A 21254-nucleotide genomic window follows, 5' to 3' on the forward strand; every position below is an offset into this window, starting at 1 on the left:
GACTCCTGGGTTCTCTTCCTGGCTCTGGGAAGGGAGTGGGGGCTGGTGGGTCAGAGCAGGGGGGGGCTGGGAACCCGGACTCCTGGGTTCTCTCCCTGGCTCTGGGAAGGGAGTGGGGGCTGGTGGGTCAGAGCAGAGGGGGCTGGGAGCCAGGACTCCTGGGTTCTCTCCCTGGCTCTGGGAGGGGAGTGGGGGCTGGTGGGTTAGAGCAGGGGGGGGCTGGGAGCCAGGACTCCTGGGTTCTCTCCCCGGCTCTGGGAGGGGAGTGGGGGCTGGTGGTTAGAGCAGGGCGGCAGGAGCGTTGCTGTGTGGGAGGGGGTTTGGCGGCAGAGCAGGGGTGGGGATGAGGAGTGCAGACGGCTGCGGGGCGGGGCTCTCCGAAGAAAATCCTCCCTCCACCACAGCCTACCTCAGCCCCCCAACTCCCTCCAAAGTCTGGCTTCCCCTTTCTGTCCCAGGTCAGCTCCACCCACAGGGAAGTGAGTCACCCCCAGGATATTGAGTACCTCAGCTACCCTGCCCCACCCACAGAAACACCAGGCTTGAAACTGGCCCTGAGATGCAGCCACCTCTGGGGCGGGGCAGCTGGTTACCCGGGTACCCCTTGCCCGGCCCTGTATTCAGCCTCAGGGGAACAGTACCGCTCCCCGCCTGACACATCTCCTGCCACGGGAGGCTCCCCTGCACCCTGGTGATGTCGGAGAATGGTAGGAAGTGCCTGAAAATAGAACCTGGCTGCGACCGCACAGTTCCCCCACTGCCAGGAAAGTACCTGGGGATTTTCCAACCTCAAGGGGGTATTTTACACTCCCTGCCCCACAGCACCCCCTAGCACCGCCCTGGGGCCAGCCCCACCTGCCAGGGGAGAGCACCCCCTGCTGAGATCCCGCCCCGCTCCCTGCCCCACAGCGCCCCCTAGCTAAGAGGCCATCTGTCAAACCCACAGCACAGTGTAGGTGCCCCCCTCTCCCCGAGAATTGGGAGGCTGGGAGCCAGGATGCATGGGTTCCATCCTGGCGCAGGTGGGGCTGATGGTATCCTCAGCTGATCCTTGAACCCAGCTTCACCCATCATGACAGGCCCCACCCAGCCCCCCTCTGAATGATGCCCTCAAACCCTGTCGCTCCCCTACGGGCAGAGAACTCCAGGCCTCTGGCAGCTGGGGAAACTGAGGCACAGAGGCCAAGCAGCAGAGACCCAGGCCCTGCCACGTGTGAACCAGCTGGGCACTGACCCCAGGCAGACTTGGGCCTCTGGCGGTGGCTTCCCCAGCACTCACGTGCCTTCCCATCACCACTCGCTCGACCCCACGCCCCTCCCACAGCCAGGGAGAGAACCCAGGAGTCCTGGCTCTCAGCCCGCCCTGCTCTAACCCACCAGCCTCAAGTCCCCTTCCAGAGCCGGGCAGAGAACCCAGGAGTCCTGGCTCCCAGCCCCCCACCACCCGCTCTAACCACTAGCTCCCACTCCCCTTCCCAGAGCTGGGGCCAGATTCCTTCCATCTCCCTGCGCAAGACTCCAACTGTTGAACATCTGGAGCGGGGTGGGGGGGCCTGCAAACCCCCCCGCAGTAAGAACTCTTCGAACACGGCACCAGTTCTGGCCTTGCTCAGCGGCTATAATTTCTCTCCCGGGTTTTCCTTCCCCCCCAGAGTCCGAGGAAAGAAACCAACAGAGAAGGGTCGTCCGAGCCCCAAGACCTCCCCGGGGCCAAAAAAAAAATCGAGCGGCTCCAGCCCGGGGAGGAGTGGAGGGAAGAACAGAACGAAAAAGGAAACGAAAAGAAAAAATGAGGTCTTTGTACAAGGCCGAGAGGGGCAGGGGTCTTGTAAAACCAGACCCCCCCAGCCTGATCGGACACGTCCATCCGCGCGCCGTAGAGTTGCACACCCCCCTTTCTTTGTCCAGCTGCCGGATAAGCTCCGCCCTCCGAGTCAGTCCCCGCCCATTCTTGGCACGGGGGCTGGGGGGGAGAGTCATTTGTTGGTGGGGAATTGGGGGGCATACCCCCCCGCTCTTCTCCAGAGTTCAGAAAACGATGGCGGAGTCCACACTGTGGTGGTGGCAGAGGTGGGATCCGGCGGAGGTCAGGGGCCCCCCGCCCGAAGAAAGGAGGTGCTGACGTCACCAGAGGCGGTGCTGATGGAGGTTCCGGCTCAGCACCGACCGCACATCTGCTGTGAACCTGGGGAGGGGAAAGGAAGCCTTAGGAGAGAACCCAGGAGTCCTGGCTCCCAGCCCCCCCCCCCCCCCCAATTCTAATTAACCAGACCTCTTTGAGCTAATGACCCCTAGGTACTGGCCCAGAGCACAGGGACTGTGCAGAGTTTCAAAGGATCCCCCTCGCTGGATCTCCGCCTAATAATTCACCTGTGGAACTCCTCGCCACAGGATGTTGTGACCACCAAAAATAGAACGGGGCAAGAAAAAAAGTTCCTGCAGGGAGGGTCCGTGAATGGCTAGTAACCCAGGCAGGTGGAGACGCGATCCCAGGAAGGAGGGCGCCCGGCAGGGAGGCGCCGCAAGGATTCGGGGCTTGGCCCCACACCAGAGCGTGCTGCTCATTCAGCCTGGGCTCTCCGGCGCGGGTCTGTTGGATACGGAAGCATCAGGGTCCAACCCTTCTGCCTGCGACCGCCTCCAGCCTGCGATATGGCCACCAATGGCACCAGTGCGGGGGTGTTAAGCGGAGCCAGGGAGAGAACCCAGGAGTCCTGGCTCCCAGCTGCCCCTGCTCTAACCCACCAGCCCCCACTCCCCTCCCAGAGCTGAGGAGAGAACCCAGGCATCCTGGCTCCCAGCCCCCCCGTTCTAACCCACCAGCCCCCACTCCCCTTCTAGAGCCGGGGAGAGAACCCAGGAGTCCCGGCTTCCAGCCCTCCTGCTCCAACCACCAGCCCCCAATCCCCTCCCGGCCCTGGGGAGAACCCAGGCGTCCTGGCCCCGATACCTCAGGGCATCCAGCATGGGTAGCAGGTTGAGCAGGGCGGTGTCGCTGGGGTCGCTGAACCACGACTTGATGGGGATGGCGTTGTCTAGGAGAGAGGGACACATCCAAGTGAGGACAGACCGACGCCTTTTAAAGGGACGGCGCCGCCCAACTGGGGAAGGGGAGGTGCACTTTTCCTCCCCCCCAGCCCAGGTCAATACCACATACCCACATGCTGCCCCCCGTACCCCAGCAGACCCCCTGGGGGGGGGGGGGGGGGGGGGAGTTTCCGTGGCTCATGATCTCCCCCATCCGTTTGGGGGGAGCCACATCTCTTCAGTCAGGACATTAAAGCAACCAGGAGGGGGGCTGGAGGTTCGCACTGGAGGGTGGGGGCTGGGAGCCGGGACTCCTGGGTTCTCTCCCCAGCTTTGCGAGGGTAGCGGGGGGGGGGGGGCAGCACAGGGGGCCGGCGGGTAGCGATGGGGCAGCGCGGGGGGCCGGCAGGTACCTGGATGGCTCCGGTAGGCGCCCGGCGAGTTGTCCAGGATGACGACACTCGACAGGTCGCTGTGCACCACCGACAGGTCCTTGATGTAGCTGCCCAGCTCCAAAGTGCAGTGCTGGAGGGGGGGCAGGGGAGCAGGGGGGGGTGAACATCTACGAACCCCTGGGGTGCCCCCCCCCAGTGCCCCAGCCCACGCTCCTCCCACCCCATAGCCGGGATCCTGGCTGCCTCCCCCCCACCGGGGCCGTGCTGGGAAATCGGGGGGGGGGGGAAGAGAGAGAGACACGGGGGCACCCCAGCTGCCACCCAGCAGGCGATTGGCTGCTCTAAACCCTACCCCAGACCCCAAGCCCCACCCCTCCTCTCTGTCACCTTTTGCAATCCCACTCCCCCCGCCCACCCTGCCCCACGCCCCACACCCCACTCACCTGCCGGTAATACCTTCTCTTGAGGATACTCCGGTTGTTGTCCAGTTTGTCAGCCACCGCGGAGCCGTAGATCTCCATGCTGGCCGTGAACACCACCAGCTCGTACCACTGGCTCACCTGGGCGGGGCGGGTGGGGGAGGGAGAGAGAGAAAATCAGGGTGGGGCAGAGACCTCCACCTCCTCCCAGCGGGGGGCGGCTGCCAGCCAGAGACCCCCATGGGCCCCCGAGAGAGCGGGGGGGATGGCAGTGTCTTTGGGCGCACACGCATGCATGGTCATAGCGGTGGGTTAGAGGAAGGGGGCCTGGGAGGCAGGACTCCTGGGTTCTCTCCCCGACTCTGGGAGGGGTGTGGGGGCTGCTGGCTTAGAGCAAGGAGGGCTGGGAGCCAGGACTCCTGGGTTCCATCCCTTGGCTCTGCCACCGGCCTGCTTGGGCAAGTCCCTTCCCCTCTGTGCCTCAGTTTCCTCTCCCACACTTGGTCTAACTGATCTCTTCGGGGAAGGACCCGTCTGCCTGCGCACGCAGCCCCCAGCGACAGCCTACGGTATCACTTGAAAAGCCAACTATCACTGTCCGGTTACAATGTGCACCCAGCACTGCCTAAGGCACGATGAGATTTTACTGCGTGTCTGTTACTGAAACACATTGCCACAGACTAGCTCCTCCTTAGAATCATAGAAGATCAGGGTTGGAAGGGACCTCAGGAGGTATCTAGTCCAACCCCCTGCTCAAAGCAGGACCAACCCCAACTAAATCATCCCAGCCAGGGCTTTGTCAAGCCAGGTCTTAAAAATCTCCAAGGAAGGAGATTCCCCCACCTCCCTAGGGAACCCATTCCAGTGCTTCACCTCCCTTGTCAAGAGAGGACTGACCACAGGTGTTAGACAATCATTAGCAAAGGTAGAGCCTCGGAATTACAAATCCCTCGGGAAGGGCGGTTGTTTGTAACTCTGAACCGTTCCTACCGCTGAACGAAACAACTGAACGTTAACTTAATACAGCTTGGAAACTTCACTATGTCGTCTCTGCTGCTGGCTGATTGCCTACTTCCGGTTCCGAACGAGGTGTGTGGTTAACCCGTCAGTACAGAAAACTGAGACCTGCAACGTCTGGGGAGGTGAGAAAAGCTGTTTCCTTGAAATCGTACTAAGCTTGGGTAACGTTTAGGGTTTCGACTACGTGTTTAGCTTTGTAACCGACGCCCACCTTTTATGCCTTTATCGCTGAAAAATCGACCTCTCTCTAGCCAATAAACTTGTATGGTTGTTTTCTCATTGACGGAACGATATTTGAACAGCCAGACTGGGTCAGACCAAAGATCCATCCAGCCCAGTCTCCCGTCATCCGCCGGCGGCCAATGCCAGGTGCCCCAGAGGGAATGACCAGAATAGGGAATCAAGTGATCCACCCGCTGTCACCCATTCCCAGCTCCTGGCAAACAGAGGCTAGGGACACCATTCCTGCCTAGCCTGGCTAATAGCCGCCTATGTGACCAAGTGGGAATGTTCTTAATGTTTTCTCTGAGTGCTGTGTGGGTGCCTCAGTTTCCCCTATGCAGTTCTCGACTGTCGGGGGGGGGGGGGGTGATTGTTGCAGAACTCTAGGGACCCAGTGTGATCCTGTGATGCCCTGTCTCCTGATGGCCTGGGTCCCTCCTCTGCAAAGGTGCCAACTGAAGGTGTTGGAAAACAAAGATCAGGTGACCTCCTGGCCTGGGAAAGAGACAAAGGCAGAGGAGGGGTTGGAGCGTTTCAGCTTGGAGCTGGCTGGGGAAATGGAGGGGAGCCCAGACAGACTTCCTGGCCTCCCCAGGCCCACCAAGATTAGGGGGACCAGATGTCCCGATTTTATAGGGACAATCCTGATTTTTGGGTCTTTTTCTTATAATAGGCTCCTATTACCCCCCCCCCCCCCGTCCCGATTTTTCACACTTGCTGTCTGGTCACCCTACCCAAGATGGACCTGACTGAGGGGGTCCTGTTGTCTGTACCCGCAAGACCTGTCTTGGACCGTGTTCCTGTCGTCTAAATAAACATTCTGTTTTAGTAGCTGGTTGAGAGTCCCGGTGAATCGCAGGAAGTCAGGGCTTCAGGGCCTTGTCTCCTGCAAACTCCATGACAACCCATCCTCCACAAATTTATCTAGTTCTTTTTTTAACCCTGTTTTCGTCTTGGCCTTCACAACATCCAGTGGCGAGGAGTTCCCCAGGTGGACTGTGTGTTGTGTTGTGTGAAGAAATACTTCCCTTTGTTTGTTTTCAACCTGCTGATTTCATTTGGTGACCCCTCGTTCTTGTCTTATAAGTAATAAATAACACTTCCTTATTTTCTCCACACCTGTCACGATTTTATCGACCGCTGTCATATCCCTCCTTAGCCGTCCCTTTTCCAAGCTGAAAAGTCCCAGTCTTGTTAATCTCTCCTCACACCCAGCCCCCGAATCATGGTTGTTACCCTTTTCCAATCCCAATCGATCTTTTTGGAGACAGGGCGGCCACATCTGCACACGGCATTCAAGACGTGGGCGTCCCATGGATTGATGGAGAAGCGATATGACGAACCAATTAAGGAGCCGGACAGTACAAGAGGCATCTCTCCGGGGTGGAGAATTTGCAGGGGTTGCCCTGCGTGCGGGGCTAGGAGAGCGCTCAGCAAGGAGCCGAGTGTGACTTTGCTCACAGAGGGCTGGGAGCAAATGAGCCTGGTGTGGTCTGTTCCCGCCGGAGGGGCAGAGCTCTGTACACAAGTACCGCCCCCATCCCGCGCCAATCCCAACAAACTCCCGCTCTGTCAGAGCGACTTGAGCCCAGGGGCACTTTGCCACAGAGGGGAAACTGAGGCACGGTGTGTTTAAAAACACAGAGCTGCCCTAATGGCTCAATCCAACAGTCCGTCTAGCCCTGGATCCTCTCCCAGAGCTTCAGGGGCAGCGTACAGACCCCAGCAACTGGAGCGATTCCCTCCTATCCCTTGGCTAACAGCTACTAAGGTCTCCCAGCTCTGGGCGGGTAGTGGGGTCTAGTGGTGAGAGCAGGGGGGGCTGGGAGCCAGGACTCCTGGGTTCTCTCCCCAGCTCTGGGAGGGGAGTGGGGGCTGGTGGGTCAGAGCAGGGGGGCTGGGAGCCAGGACTCCTGGGTTCTCTCCCCGGCTCTGGGAGAGGAGCGGGGACTGGTAGGTTAGAGCAGGGGGGGCTGGGAGCCAGGACTCCTGGGTTCTCTCCCCGGCTCTGGGAGGGGAGTGGGGGCTGGTGGGTCAGAGCAGGGGGGGCTGGGAGCCAGGACTCCTGGGTTCTCTCCCCGGCACTGGGAGGGGAGCGGGGGCTAGTGGGTTAGAGCAGGGGGGCTGGGAGCCAGGACTCCTGGGTTCTCTCCCCGGCTCTGGGAGAGGAGCGGGGGCTGGTGGTTAGAGCAGGGGGGGCTGGGAGCCAGGACTCCTGGGATCTCTCCCCAGCTCTGAGGTCAAGTGGGTGGGGGGGGGAGAGAGTCAGCAGCAGAGCTGGGTGTCGCGGCAGCCGAATCTCATTGGGGGGTTGTGGAGAATAGCAGGGTGGCTGGGGAGGAGATGGGGGGCATCCCTGCATGATCCGGGCCGAGGTGGGTTCGGATACAGGACCCCCACCCTGGAAGAAAGCAGGACACGAAGGGGGGCCCCACTTACCACTTCTAGGAAAAAATCCACATGCGGCCTCTTATGTACAAAAAAGCGGACGGGGTGTTTGTCTATCACAACCTGGAGACCGGAGAGGAGACGGGTAAAGCAGGGGGCTGGGCGGAGGCCAAGACCCTGGGGCTGCCCGTCACTGGCACCCGCCTACTGCCCCCTCTCTGCCAGAGTTACCCCTAGAGGGGACAGGCCCCTGCCCCATTCCCCACCCCCCTGAGCCAGCCAGTCCCTGCCCTGGGGCTGGGGGGGAGCCGGCGCCCCCTAGAGGGGACAGGCCCCTGACCCATTCCCCGCCCCCCTGAGCCAGCCAGTCCCCGCCCTGGGGCCAGGTGGGAGCCGGCGCCCCCTAGAGGGGACAGGCCCCAACCCCATTCCCCGCCCCCCTGAGCCAGCCAGTCCCTGCCCTAGGGCTGGATGAGAGCCAGCGTCCCCTAGAGGGGCAAGGCCCTAGATAGTGTATAATCCCCACACAAAGGCAGTTCCCCTTGTGTCTGTCCTCTCCCCATAGGGAGCTAAGCTGGTGAAGGATATGGCCGAGGAGGGGGATGGGTGTAGGACCTACATCATTTACCTGGGGGTTGCACAGTTCAGGAGGGCAGAACCTCCTCCCCCCACCCCCCACACATCGACACAGAGGCAATCTCCCCCCCACACCCAGATCTCCCCTCTCCCACCAGTTCACTCCTCGGCGCCCAGCCCCCGTCTCACCTTGAGGATGAAGTCAGGAGGGGTCCCGGGACGCACCGTGGGTCGCATCACCCCATCATGGTGGGAGTGGATCAACGTCTCATCCAGGTCCAGCACCAGGACCTTCCGCTTCACCTGGTCTGGGGGGCGGGGGGGGAGAACAGGGAGCCGTCAGTCGAGGCCCCCAAACCCCTCCCCCAGCCCCAATCCCAGCCAGCCCTGAGTAACCAGCATCAAGCCCCCCACCCCACATGCTGCCCCATGGCAGGGACCCCGTCGGACCTACCTGCTGTATGGTTTAGATGCAACCCTCACCCCTTTGCTGCTCCTGGGGAGACACCCCCTCTTAAACCAGAAAATCTTGGGAGTCCCTTCTGCTCCCCAGCTCTCGGAAGGGAGTGGGGTCTGCTGTGTTAGAGCAGGGGGGGCTGGGAGCCAGGACTCCTGGGTTCTCTCCCCGGCTCTGGGAGGGGAGTGGGGGCTGGTGGGTTAGAGCAGGGGGGGCTGGGAGCCAGGACTCCTGGGTTCTCTCCCTGGCTCTGGGAGGAGAGTGGGGGCTGGTGGTTAGAGCGGGGGGGGGGGCTGGGAGCCAGGACTCCTGGGTTCTCTCCCCGGCTCTGGGAGGAGAGTGGGGGCTGGTGGTTAGAGCAGGGGGGGCTGGGAGCCAGGACTCCTGGGTTCTGTCCCCGGCTCTGGGAGAGGAGCGGGGGGCTGGTGGTTAGAGCAGGGGGGCTGGGAGCCAGGACTCCTGGGTTCTCTCCCCGGCTCTGGGAGGGGAGTGGGGGCTGGTGGTTAGAGCAGGGGGGGGCTGGGAGCCAGGACTCCTGGGTTCTCTCCCCGGCTCTGGGAGGAGAGCGGTTAGAGCGGGGGGGGGGGGGGGGGGGGGGACTGGGAGCTGACGGAGGGGGATACTTACTGAGCCGGTTGCGTGCGGCCGGGGACAGAGGGAGCACGTCATAGCGAACCGTCTGGTACTGGATCACCTGCCGCGAGAGCAGAGCGGGACGGGCTGTCATAGCCGGGAGAAGAGCCCGGCTCTTAACACCCCCACTCTCTATCACACACACACACACACACGGGGATGCCTCTGTAATGACCTATGTCCAGGGGGCCTCCCAGAAGCGCCATGTGTTGACCCCCCCTTCTATTTGAGGGGACCCCCCCCTTAACCCTCCATTTCTTCCCCCTCCTCCATTCATTCCACATGCTCTGTGCTCCGCCATGCCAGGGGCTCAGTGTGACCCCCCACACACACACCCCATAATGGGGTAGAGCGGGGAGCCAGGACTCCTGGGCTCTCTCCCCGGCTCTGGGAGGGGAGTGGGGGCTGGTGGTCAGAGCAGGAGGGGCTGGGAGCCAGGACTCCTGGGTTCTCTCCCCAGCTCTGGGAGGGGAGTGGGCGCTGGTGGTCAGAGCAGGGGGGTCTGGGAGCCAGGACTCCTGGGCTGACTCGCCAATCCTGACAGAGCGCCTCAGTTTCTCCACCTGTGAGACAGGGAAAATAATCTGGTCCAGGGAGACGGCGAGGGCAAGGAACGCCCCCCACCGTGTAAAAACCCAGGCCCACGCTCAACCCCGAACCCAGCCAAAGCCGAGTGAAAACCATTCACCCCGCTCTCAAAGGAGAGCGGCCCTTCCCCCGCCAGCCACCCTTCCTTTCCCTTTACAAACCCACCCCTGGGATCACACAGTTCCCCCGAGGTCTGGGTCTAACTCAAGGGGATTTTTAAGACCCCTGCTCCAATCAGGAACTGAACAGCCCTGAAAGCAAAACTGACCACGAAACTGATGAGGGAGCGCAGGGGCCTGGCTGGTGATGGGGATTATAACAGGCCCTCCCGCCCCATCAGCTCTGGGGATGAAGCGGGAGGAAGGGGAGACCCCAGTTCTGTTCTCGCCCACCTATCAAAAAAGGGCGATGGTGTTTTCTAGCAGCAGGAGTCCGGACTGTCTTCTTATATCCGGGGAGAGAACCCAGGAGTCCTGGCTCCCAGCCCTCCTGTGCTCTAACCATTAGCCCCCACTCCCCTCCCAGAGCCAGGGAGAGAACCCAGGAGTACTGGCTCCCAGCCCCCCCTCCCCTCCCTCTGCCCTGCCTTTTTGGCCCCCTGCCCTATCACATGCCATGGCACCTGCCTGCACTGGAGAAGCCCAGATTAGATTTGCCATAGGCTAACCCCCTGCTTCACACACCCCCACACTCTATTTTAACCACCCACCTGCTTTCCCGTCTCAAACAGCCCCCAGCACCTGTCATCCCTTGGCAAGGGCACGGATTCCCCCGCCCCACGGGTCTGGCGCCGGCCCCGGGGGCACCAGGACGTGACTCCCGGGCCAGCCGCGAGGGCCTCCTCCCAGAATTAGCTTCCCAGCTGCTTCACCTCAGCTGATCCGATCCGCGGGCTGGCGGGGATCCGATCCGGCGAGGCCTGAGACCACGGGGAGAGGCGGTAGATCAGGAACCCTCGGGGGAGGGAAACTGGGAGGGGGGGTGTCCCAGAGGACTTCCCCCCTCTCCCCCAGCACAATCCCTGGCCCAGGGAATGGGGCACGTGGCCTGTCCCCTCTAGGGGGCGCCAGCTCCTATCCGGCCACAAGGCAGGGACTGGCTGGGTCGGGGGACAGGGAATGGGGCACGGGGCCTTTCCCCTCTAGGGGGCACCAGCTGATTGACAACGGGCTGAGATGGGGGTCCCCTCCATAGCACCCAGCCCTGAGGGGTCCCCCCCGATCGATCTGTGTAGCTCCCCGGCACAACAGGAGAGTCCACGCTGCACGACCCCGCCTCCACTAGGGGGCGCTAGGACTCCCAGGATGCTCTGCACCAAGGCGCTCTATGAGCCCAGTGCATTGTGGGAGAGCGCGGCTGTCCTAGGTGTGCCGGGGGAACCATGGGAAGGTGCCGGAGGGCTGGCAGGGGGGTTAGCGGCTCGGGGGAACACGACAATCGGCTCTCACACCACTCCCAGCCAAGCCAGCCCCGGGAGTGCGGGGGTCCCCCTCAGGTTAAAATCAGGACTAAGGCCAGCCCCCAACCTGCGCCTGGCTCACCCCAAGAGGAGAATCAGCAGCCACCGGGCCGGGCACGGGCACACGGCACGGGCCTGCCCATCACCTGCCCAAAGGCGGCGTCTGGGGTTGGCACTGGGCAGTATTTTAAGCATATTAACCCTCCCACAAGCAGGTGTCCCAAGACAGAAGACAAAAGCAGAGCAAGGCTTAGGTATGCCACCCTGCCCCAGGGACGGAGCCCGGACGCCTGGGTCCCAGCTCCCCGCCCCGGGGACGGAGCCCGGATCCCCTTCTTACCTCACTCCACCCCAGCTGGCACCAGGGCACCTGGGTCCCATCCCATCACACACACCACAGACGGCGCCAGGACGCCTGGGTCCCAACTCCCCACCCACCCCTAGACAGCACCAGGACACCCGGGTCCCAACCTGACCTAACCCCACCCGCCCAGATGGAGCCAGGACGCCTGGGTCCCATCAGACCAACGCTGGGAACCGAGAGCCGCCCAATGGCCTGTGGCAGAGGCCAGAGGGACACGGGAGTTTAGCCCCGAAGTCTATGCGGTGGTGAATTTGATTGGCCACGTGGGCTGGGTTGCAGCCAGTGCCACCTGGAGGAGAAAGACCCGGCGCCCCATTCCCCACCCCCAGGAAGAACTCAGGGCCCCACTGAGCCAGGCGCTGACCCCGCAGTCGGCAGAGAAACACAGACAGAATCTCACCCCCGTAACACCGCAGACACCACACAAGCAACACAGCACAGCTAGGCTAAGAGACAGCGTGGCCGGGGGAGCGGGGGGGTGTCAGGATGCCTGGGTTCTGTTCTCAGCACACTGGGTGACCTCGGGTCCGTCGCCGCTCCGTGCCTCAGTTTCCCCATCGCTAACGATCCCGCCCGCCTTTGGAAAGCGCCTTGACATCTACGGCCGAAACACACTAGGGGTTATTCCGCTGTCCCGTAAATCCACAAGAAACTGACTGGAGCCCATCACCCTGGGGTCTGAGGGCCTCCCAATCTGAGGTAGGTTGCCTATTTCACAGAAAGACTCTCTAGACCTCGGTTTCCCTAAAGGTTTGAAATTCAGCCTCGTCGGTCCCAGGCCAAAACACTAACCACTGAGATCAGGGCCCCCCTGACTGAGATCTGGGGGCCCCTCCAGTACTCCCGGCGCCGCACTCAGCTTCCTCCGCCCGAGATCAGGGGCCCTTCGCCAGTCCCTGCCCCTAGGAACTTCCGATCTAACGGACGGGGAGCATTTATCCCCAGTTTCCAGATGGGGAAACTGAGGCACGGCAAAGCCGTTTTCCCAAGATCCCAAAGGGAGGCAAATGAGCTGGATCCAGACGCCCTGGAGTCCAGATCCTTTCAAAGGTTCCTTTCGCTCTGATCCCCACCGGGATCTTCCACCCGGGTCTTCGAAAGTCAGGGTGAAAATACTCGACACAGAGAGCGGCTGAGTCAATTTCTTGCCCCTTTAAACCTGGCAGAATTTGACAGAGACGAGGGGGTTGGTACACTTCATTTCTACGTGTTTAACTGCAGGGACAGAGGGGCTAGTGGTGGTGGTGGGGGGGGGAGCTGGGAGCCAGGACTCCTGGGTTCCATCCCTGGCTCTGGGAAGGGAATGGGGGCTGGTGGGTTAGAGCGGCGGGGGCTGGGAGCCAGGACTCCTGGGGTCTCTCCCCAGCTCTGGGAGGGGAGTGGGGGCTGGTGGCTAGAGCAGTGGGGACTGGGATCCCAAACTCCTTGGTTCTCTCCCCAGCTCTGGGAGGGGAGCGAGGGCTAATGGATTGGAGCGGGGCAGACTGGGAGTCAGAACTCCGGGATTCTAGCCCTGATGGCCTCCCAAGTCCCTTGCCGATCCATGACTCAGTTTCCCTGTCTGACAAAGGGGGGGATGATCCTGACCTACCTCCCAGGGGGTTGCGGGACGAGGCTTTCACCACCCTCCGAGGCAGGGAAGTTACAAGTACATTTCACGGTCAGTTCCCTTCCCCCTTAGCCCAGATATGACCCACTTTGTGGTGGGTCAACTGGCTTTGACCTGGGCTGTCGTATCTTTGCTCCAATCAAAGAACCGGACGTCGCCTGCCTGCGAATGCACCAGGCCCCCTTGATTGGCTCCAAGCAGCCGCTGGCAGGGAGGGGAGGGTTAAACGCCTGTTTCCAGAATAGATTTGGGGTGGCAGGCCCCTTTTCAACCTGTTCACCCCAAGGTCCCCCAGGACTTAGAGGCAGCAGGTAACTCCCCCACCCCGGCATCCCGACACACACTCATTCAAAGACACTCAGAGCCAACATAATGACACACACCCCCTCCCAGCTGCCCCCAGCCTCCCTGTTGCCCCCCCTCCAGTTCTTGTCCAAAGCCCCAGTCCTTCACTCCCCCACAGCTCTCCTCATCCCAGTTTTAGGGGATCAGCGTCCTGCCCTACTCCTACCCCGCAGCCCGATCCCCCTCAGATACCTCCCCCACTTAAATGCCTTCAGGTCTCCACTGGCCCCAAATCCCAGACGCCCCCCAAGACTGCTCCAAGGGGCCAGTCACCCCCAGAACCCCCTTGTCTATCTCCCCTCCTACCTCCACCTGCCCTGGGGTGCCAGCCCCCCAGATCCCCCTGTACATTGGCTACCTCTTTAATCCCCTGTTCCCCTGCCCTCGGGTGCTTTTTTACCTCCCCTGAGTCCCTGTTCCATTGCCCCAGATAAGCCCCCAGCTACCCCCACGCCAGCCCTCCAGTTGCCACCCGAGATCCTGCAGAGACACTCCCACCAGATCCCCCAGCTGTCCCCCAATCCTCCCAGCATCTCCCACAATCAGCCCCAGTTGCCCTCCCAGTCTCCCTGGACCACCCCCCAAAGCCAGTCTCCCAATTATTCTCCCGGATCCTCCCAGCCCCCCACACACCAGCACCCCCAATCACCCCCCAGTTGCCCCTAACCACTCCACCATAGCTCCCCCCACCAGTCCCCCCAGACAACCCACCCACATCTCCCTGCACCCCACAACCTCCCACAATCAGCCCCAGGTGCCCTCCTAATCCCCCCAGATCCCCCTAGCTGCCTTCCCAGTCCCCCTGGAGACTCCTAACAGGCCCCAAGATCCCCCTACAGCAGCTCCCCACTTCCCCCGTCCAGCTCCCCCCAACTCAGTTCCCCAGGCGCCCCCCGGGTCCTGCTCCCCAGTTGTCCCCTGGGCCTCAAAGCCCAGCCCCCCCCCCGCTCCCTAGGCCCCCCCCGGCCCCGCTCCCCCCCCGGCACTCACGGTGCGGACCTGCCGCCGCAGCAGGTAGAGCAGGAAGCTCCAGAGCTTGGTGGCGAAGGTCACGAAGGTCCGCAGGCCGAGCAGACACTGGGTCCGCATCATCCCGGCCCCGGCCCCGGCCCCGCCGCCGCCCCCCGCCCGGCCCAGCTCCGCCAGCTTCGCGCCCGGGCCGGGCCACGGGGCCGCGAGCCGGCGGCGGGGGGGCGGGGGGGGGTCGCGAGGCCCCCGGGCGGGGGGGCGGGGCCCGATCCGGGGAGGGGGGGAGGGGCCGAGCTCGGGGAGCCCCGGGCGGGTTCCGGGGGCGGGGTCGCTGGGGGGGGGGGTCGGTCTCGCGCCTGGGCTCCGGTCGGGCTCAGCGGCCGCCCCCCCTCGGCCTGACTCCCTCTCCGCCGGCGGCGGGTTCGTTTCCGGTCCAACCCCTTCCGGGTGAGGGGTCGCGCGGCCGGACGCGGAGGAGGAACACGCACGCGCCGCGCGCGAGGACAGAAGCGGCTGGTGGGCGGGACGCATGCGCGGCGCGCGAGGACAGACTAGGCAGGGGACGCGCGCGTGCTAAATAAGGCCTACGCCCGCGCGGCCTCTGCGAGGGAGCTCTTCGAGCCGTTGCGCATGCGCCAAACTGGCCGGCGCCGAGCCAGAAGCCAAAGAGCGGGGAGAAGGAAGGGGGAGCGGCCTGAGAGGCGGGTGGGCGGGGCCAGGGGAAAGGGGGCGGAGCTTAATGGAGAGCGACGGCTGGGGTCCCCCCAAACCAGGCGGGGCCGGGAGGATGAAGTGGGAGGGGCCAGAGGAAAGGGGCTGGGACCAGAGAGAGCAGTTGGGGCTAGCACAAAAAAGGGGCAGGGCTTGGAGGGGGACAAGTGGGTGGGGCCATCAAAAAGGGGCGTGACCTACAGCCAGACAAAGTGGGGGTGGAAGAAAGGGGGTGTGGCCAGAGACAGCAGTTGGGGCGGGGCTTGAAACAAGTGGCACCACGGGAAAGGGGGCGTCCCAGGGAGGCAAGGGGGATGTGCCAGGGCAGTGGGTGGGGGCCATCAGAAACGGGTGTCGCCTGAGGGAGGGCAAAAGTGGGCGGGGCCAGATACAGCAGTTGGGAATGGCAAAAAGGGGCAGGGCTTAAGGGGGACCAGTGTGTGGGGCCATCAGAAAGGGGTGTGGTCAGGCCAATGAAAGGGGGAGGGGCAGAGACAGCAGTGGGACCAAGCAGAGAAAGTAGGTGGGGCCATCAGAAAGGGGCATGGTCAGATGGAGGCAAGTGGGAGGGGCCAGAGACCACAGGTATGATTAGCAGGAAGGGGCAGGGCTTGAGGGGGGACAATGAGGTGGGGCTATCAGAAAGAGGCAGGGTCACGGGAAGGCACAGGGCAGGGGAGGGGCCAGAGAAAGTAGGTGGGACCATAGCATGGCCTGAGGGAGGAAAGTGGGCAGGGACAGGGCATGAGAAGTGGGCGGAGCCTAGGAAAAGGGGCTGGGCCAGACCCAAAGGGCGGGCACAAGAGGGCCAGAGTAGGTGAGCCCAGGGAGCTGGGGTGGATGCCAGGCTACCACCCGCCCCTGGGCTGTGCCACGCAGAGGGTCACCTCCCCAAGCCACGGGCAACACAAGCCCCCACCCCAGCATCCAGTCTCCGAAGATCAGCGGGCCGCCCTCCGCCCGCTAGCTCCCCCTCCGCCAGACACACAGCACCCACACAGGTCTCCAGGGAAATCGAGGTTACATTTATTGCCCGAAGCACCGAGATCCGAACCAGCACCATTCGCGGAACTGACTGCCAACCGAGTGAACTGGCCACAGAGCGCCCTGCCCTTCACCCCCCTCCCCAACCAGACCCTCTTTGCCCCGCAGCCCCCACAGTCGGGACTCATCCAACCACGGCCAGGGGTGCGGGCCAGATGGGAGTTGGCGTCCCCTACCACACACGCGCCCCCCCCCGCTCTTCACTACCAAGAAGCTCAGCGCAGTGGTGGAGATGGGGGTAGAACCCAGGGGTCCTGGGTCCTAGTCCCCAGCTCTAACCTACTAGCCCCCCCTCCCCTCCCAGAGCTGGGGAGAGAACCCAGGAGTCCAGGCTCCCAGCCCCCCTGATCTAACCCACCAGCCCCCACTCCCCTCCCACCCAGCATTCTCCTCTCCCTCCACCAGTGTCAATCCCCCCCCCATGCACCACTATTAACACGCTTCAGTTTCATTTCACTGCTGAACAAGTACATGGTTTATACCACAAGGGGATAACGCTGGGGTCAGGTAGAGGTGGCAGCAGCGGGAGCTGTTGGCGTTTTTTTTTTTTTTTTTGTAGGTCCTACCAAAAAGGGGAAGCAGCTAGTTTTAAGGGCATGGGGGCCTCTCTGGACTGAAGAGGGATGAGTCCTACCGCTGCAAATTGAGGGGGCAGTTCCGATCCGGCCCTAGGGCGGGGACTAGGTGGCTCAGGGAATGGGGCATGGGGCCTGGACCCTCTAGGGGGCCCTGGCTCCCATCCAGACCCAGGGCAGGGACTGGCTGGCTCAGGGGGGCGAGGAATGGGGCAGGGGCCTGTCCCCTCTAGGGGGCCCCAGCTCCCATCCAGCCCCAGGGCAGGGACTGGCTGGCTCAGGGGGGCGGGGAATGGGGCATGGGGCCTGGACCCTCTAGGGGGCCCCGGCTCCCATCCAGCCCCAGGGCAGGGCCTGGCTGGCTCAGGGGGGCGAGGAATGGGGCAGGGACCTGTCCCCTCTAGGGGGCCCCGGCTCCCATCCAGCCCCAGGGCAGGGACTGGCTGACGCAGGGGGGCGAGGAATGGGGCATAGGGTCTTTCTCCCCTCGGGGGTGCTGGTTCCCATCCACCCTTCCTTTATGGAAGTCTATTCCCATGCCATGGCAGGGGGGTGGTAGGGACGGTGGGGGGGGCTGGCATGGGTGCAGTGGGGAGGGGGACAAGGCCCAGCCCCCCTTTTCTCGCCAGACAGATACCAACCCCAGTCAAAAGCCCACTGGCCCCATTCCCGGCCCCAGACACAGCCCTGAGCGGGGGCACGCAGCTGCGCTCCTGAGTAGCTCCCCACACGGTGGTGCCGGAGTCGGGCTCTGTCACAGATCTCTCGGAAGGTCCCGCCGGGAAGCAGAGATCCAGGGGTCCATTTGGGGGAGGGGGGAGCCCCACACACACACCCCTCGGCTTTCACACGTCCAGGTCGTCGTCCGGATCCTCTTCGTCCAGGTCGTCCGCGGCGTCTGGTTCGTAGTAGATCTTCCCGGCGCTGGCCGAGGCCTCTAGCAGTGACGACTTCCTACCACGGGGAGGGAGGGGGTGGCGGGTCAGCTCCCACGGATCTAGAGATCGGGGGGCAGAGGAGGGATGGCTGGGGGGCAGGACGGGCATCGGGAGGATTCGGAGGCAGGGCAGAGAGACCCAGGAGGGTGGGTGGAAAGGGAGCGGAGGGGCAGGGTAGAGGCCAGCGTAATTTGGTTGGTATCAGGGGCAGAAAGGAGGTGGGAGCAAGAGGTGCCGAGCGGAGGTGGGGGGCGTCTCCCCTGGGGGGGGTGCAGAGGGGAGGCAGGGGGCACGTGCCCCACTCACTTTTGGGCGCTGAAGTGGAAAGGCAGCGGCACCCCATCCCGGGCCCGGCGTTCCGTGTCCGACAGCCGCAGGTTGAAGGTCAAGTTGGCGGTGGGATCCGCCTGGGGGGGTGGAGACGCCCATCACACACACTGCTGGGGGGCGGGGAAGGGGAGCAGGGCATCCAGCCCCCCCCCCTCCCAAGTATGAGTCACTCCACGGGGTCACCTCCCTCCATGGGGGGGAACGGCTTGGCTAGAGGGGCCCACAGTGGAAATCGGGGTTCTCTCAAGAGCCCCCCCCATCCCCAGACAGCCCCCCAACCCTACCCCTCAATCAGTGCCCCCAATATTTCCAACACCCCCCATCCCATGCCCCACAAACCTCCACTACCCTGTCCCCAAGCCAGCACCCCCAGATTCCCCCATCCCCTGAGACACCCCACAACCCCAACCAGCACCCCCAGGACCTCCAAATCTTCCCATCTCCCGAGACCCTCCCCAAATCAGCACCAATTGGTGCCCCTGGGAGGTACAGTTCCCTCCCCCCCCCCCCCCCCCCCAAGATCCCTGAACCCACCCAGCACCTCAGATCTCTGCTAACTCCCACGCCCCTCACCTGTGAGATCCTCTATCCCACCCCCCCAACATGCTCCCCAAGACCCCCCCACGTTGCCTCCCCCAGTGCCGGGAGGGGCAGCTAAGCTGGGATTTCAAAAGGAACAGAGTTGGGGTGCTCCAGTGTCCAGATACCTGCTGATCCCCCCACCCCACTGCTGTGTAACTGGGGACCTCCGGTCCCATGAGGAAAGGGAGGGGGACCGTACCGTGGAGTGGGGGTCGGTGTCTTCATCTCGGGGCACGCTCCCCGTGGGCTCCCCGAGGGCTTTTGGGGTGAAGCCAGCCAGGATGGTGAAATATTCCTCCTGGGGGGGGGGGGGGGAAGAGGATGAGACAGAACCAACCCCCCCTGATTGGCATCCGCTGCCCCCCACTGCTGCCCCCCCCAGCCTCAAAGGGGGGCTGTCGCCCCTTCCATACAACTCCCTTGTCCCCTGCACACCCAGCCGCTAAGTTACCCTGACCCATCCAAGACCCCCTCCCCGCCATAACCCCCCCACTGTCCCCTGATCTGGGGGGTCCCTGCCCCCCCAATATCCACCCCTCACCGCCCCCCCCCGATCTGGGCGTCTCCGCCTGCCTTCCCCCACCTTCTCGAGGACCTTCCCGGTCTCCTTACGCTGGAGCATGGAGGCCAGCCGGGGGGCATCCCCCCCACTCCCCATGCCCTCAGGGGCCGGCCCCACCCCCACCACGGCTCGAGCCAGGGAGCGGAGGGTCTCCACCAGGCCCGGCGGGTGCAGGTCGCCATGCAGCAAGGCCAGGATCCTCGTCACACGCAGGCCTGAGCGAGGAGGAAAGGGAGAGGTCAGACACCCCCACATCGCCCAGAGCTGGGGAGAGAACCCAGGCGTCCTGGCTCCCAGCCCCCCCTGCTCTAACCCACCAGCCCCCACTCCCCTCCCAGAGCCAGGGATAGAACCCAGGAGTCCTGGCTCCCAGCTCCCCCTGCTCTAACCCACCATCCCCCCTCCCATCCCAGAGCCGGGGAGAGAACCCAGGAACCCTGGCTCCCAGCGCCCCCGGGGAGTCCAGACCTGCGCTGGCAGCCGCCATCGGGATCCGTCCCAGCACCTGGCAGACGGTGGGCAGAGGCTGGTGCAGCAGAAGCCAGCTGAGCGAGTCCAGGACGACGGTGGCAGGTCCCGCGGGTCCCCTGGCCAGTTGCCCAGAGACTCCCAGCGCTGTGAACTCCTCCCCGCTGAAGCCCCCGGCCTCCCCGGTCCAGCGCAGGGGATCTGTGAAGCCATCCTGGTATAGCAACCTGGGAGGGAGAGAGGTCAAAGGTCAACCCAGGGGGTTCGCTGTGGGAGGGGGGTAGCTGCCCCGGTGTAACCAACGCGCCGCTGCCTGAGTCTGCAGAGAGCCTAAGCCTGTTGCGTCAAGAGCGGGCAGCTACCCTGTGCCTCTGGCCCCACTTATTGGGGAGGGAGGGGTGTTGGCTTGGGGGGTAGGCTGGGGGACTCACCGCACAGTCACATCAGGGTCAAACCCGGCCCGGAACTCTTCCTCGGGGATTTCAAAGCCAAAAACGTGGACGGATTCCCCCCTGGAAGCACAAAGTGGGGGGTGGGACAGGGATGAGCCATGAGCGTAGGGGAGCAGCAGGCCACAAGGGGGCACTGGGGATCAAAGGGGCAATTGTGGGTTATGCGGAGGGTGTTGGGGGGGAGGGGGCACTGCACGCACCTGTGTGCTGAAGCTGCCACAAAGGTCTTGAGCAGGCTGCGGCCCTCGCACTCAATGGTGTCTGCGGGGAAAGGCCCCGGGGCCGGTGAGATGGGGATTACCCCCCCCCCATAGGGATATACACAGACCCCGCTCCCTCTCTGACCCCCCTCCCCTTCCAGCTCCCCACAAGCCTCCCCCCCACAGCTCTCCCTGCTCCTGCCAGCTCCCAGGCTTCCCCGCCCTCTGGCTCCCCACCACCACCACTTCCTCCCTCTCCCAGGGTCCCCCTCCCCCCGTGGATCCCTCCCCCCTAGTGCCCTCTCCCCTCCAGCTCCCCCATTGCTTCTTCCTTCCCCCTAGATCCCCCTGCTCCAGGCTCCCCCTCCCCCATTGCTCCCCCTAGATCCCCCTGCTCCAGGCTCCCCCTCCCCCATTGCTCCCCCTAGATCCCCCTGCTCCAGGCTCCCCCTCCCCCATTGCTCCCCCTAGATCCCCCTGCTCCAGGCTCCCCCTCCCCCATTGCTCCCCCTAGATCCCCCTGCTCCAGGCTCCCCCTCCCCCATTGCTCCCCCTAGATCCCCCTGCTCCAGGCTCCCCCTCCCCCCAAAGCTCACTCCATTGCTTCCTCCCCCCCAGGTCTCTCCTCCCCCCATTCCACCCCTCAGCTCCCCCATTGCTCCCCCTCCCCAGCTCCCCCTCACCCTCGATGAGGACGAGCCCCCCCGTTGCCCCAGCCACCAGCTCGCCCAGCATCCCACTCCCTCCTCCCCCCGCCCCTCTGCGTCGGCGCCTCCCTATGACCTCACACCGTACGGCGACAGTCCCGCACATGGAGCGGGAGGCCCTCCCCTGGGCGGCGCCATGTTGGGACGTAGGCGTCCCTCGCGCTGCCTGCTCAATAAAATATGGTGGGGGAGGGGGCGGCCACAGAGGTTGTAG

General features: G+C 63.7%; 2 protein-coding genes across 4 annotated transcripts; both read right to left on the reverse strand.

Moving 5' to 3' along the window:
• Positions 1-1597: 1597 nt before the first annotated feature.
• On the reverse strand, positions 1598-14639 carry CTDNEP1 (CTD nuclear envelope phosphatase 1). Of its 3 annotated transcripts, none has more exons than XM_054005796.1 (8): positions 14493-14639; positions 9132-9198; positions 8237-8355; positions 7523-7594; positions 3879-3982; positions 3441-3552; positions 2951-3035; positions 1598-2185 (listed from the first exon to the last, which is right to left on the reverse strand). In XM_054005796.1, exons 1-7 carry the CDS (start codon positions 14592-14594, stop codon positions 2952-2954), a joined length of 660 nt encoding a protein of 219 aa, XP_053861771.1. In that variant the 5' UTR covers positions 14595-14639; the 3' UTR covers positions 1598-2185; position 2951. The 3 variants fall into 3 exon arrangements, with proteins under 3 accessions (XP_053861771.1, XP_053861770.1, XP_053861769.1); XM_054005795.1 differs by having other exon boundaries at positions 3866-3982; positions 14502-14638; XM_054005794.1 differs by having other exon boundaries at positions 3866-3982; positions 14493-14638.
• A 2904-nt stretch (positions 14640-17543) lies between these two features.
• On the reverse strand, positions 17544-21077 carry ELP5 (elongator acetyltransferase complex subunit 5). Its single transcript, XM_054005304.1, has 8 exons — positions 21017-21077; positions 20334-20394; positions 20113-20193; positions 19682-19908; positions 19235-19428; positions 18851-18949; positions 18046-18146; positions 17544-17755 (listed from the first exon to the last, which is right to left on the reverse strand). Exons 1-8 carry the CDS (start codon positions 21066-21068, stop codon positions 17647-17649), a joined length of 924 nt encoding a protein of 307 aa, XP_053861279.1. The 5' UTR covers positions 21069-21077; the 3' UTR covers positions 17544-17646.
• Between the last annotated feature and the right edge of the window lie 177 nt (positions 21078-21254).

The sequence above is a fragment of the Malaclemys terrapin genome, chromosome 15 (assembly GCF_027887155.1).
Source record: "Malaclemys terrapin pileata isolate rMalTer1 chromosome 15, rMalTer1.hap1, whole genome shotgun sequence".
In the NCBI taxonomy this organism is placed as follows: Eukaryota; Metazoa; Chordata; order Testudines; family Emydidae; genus Malaclemys; species Malaclemys terrapin.

What these genes read in the sequence shown, in the direction of transcription:
- CTDNEP1 (XM_054005794.1), bottom strand. Translation starts at nt 14,594, where the DNA reads ATGATGCGGACCCAGTGTCTGCTCGGCCTGCGGACCTTCGTGACCTTC. An exon ending in TGGATTTTTTCCTAGAAGTG is followed by an intron (nt 3,983 to 7,522) that starts GTAAGTGGGGCC and finishes CGCCCCGCCCAG; the next exon opens with GTGAGCCAGTGGTACGAGCT. An exon ending in AGAGAAGGTATTACCGGCAG is followed by an intron (nt 3,553 to 3,865) that starts GTGAGTGGGGTG and finishes CCCCCCCTCCAG; the next exon opens with CACTGCACTTTGGAGCTGGG.
- ELP5 (XM_054005304.1), bottom strand. Translation starts at nt 21,068, where the DNA reads ATGCTGGGCGAGCTGGTGGCTGGGGCAACGGGGGGGCTCGTCCTCATC. An exon ending in GACCCTGATGTGACTGTGCG is followed by an intron (nt 19,909 to 20,112) that starts GTGAGTCCCCCA and finishes TCTCCCTCCCAG; the next exon opens with GTTGCTATACCAGGATGGCT. An exon ending in TTCCACTTCAGCGCCCAAAA is followed by an intron (nt 17,756 to 18,045) that starts GTGAGTGGGGCA and finishes TCCCCGTGGTAG; the next exon opens with GAAGTCGTCACTGCTAGAGG.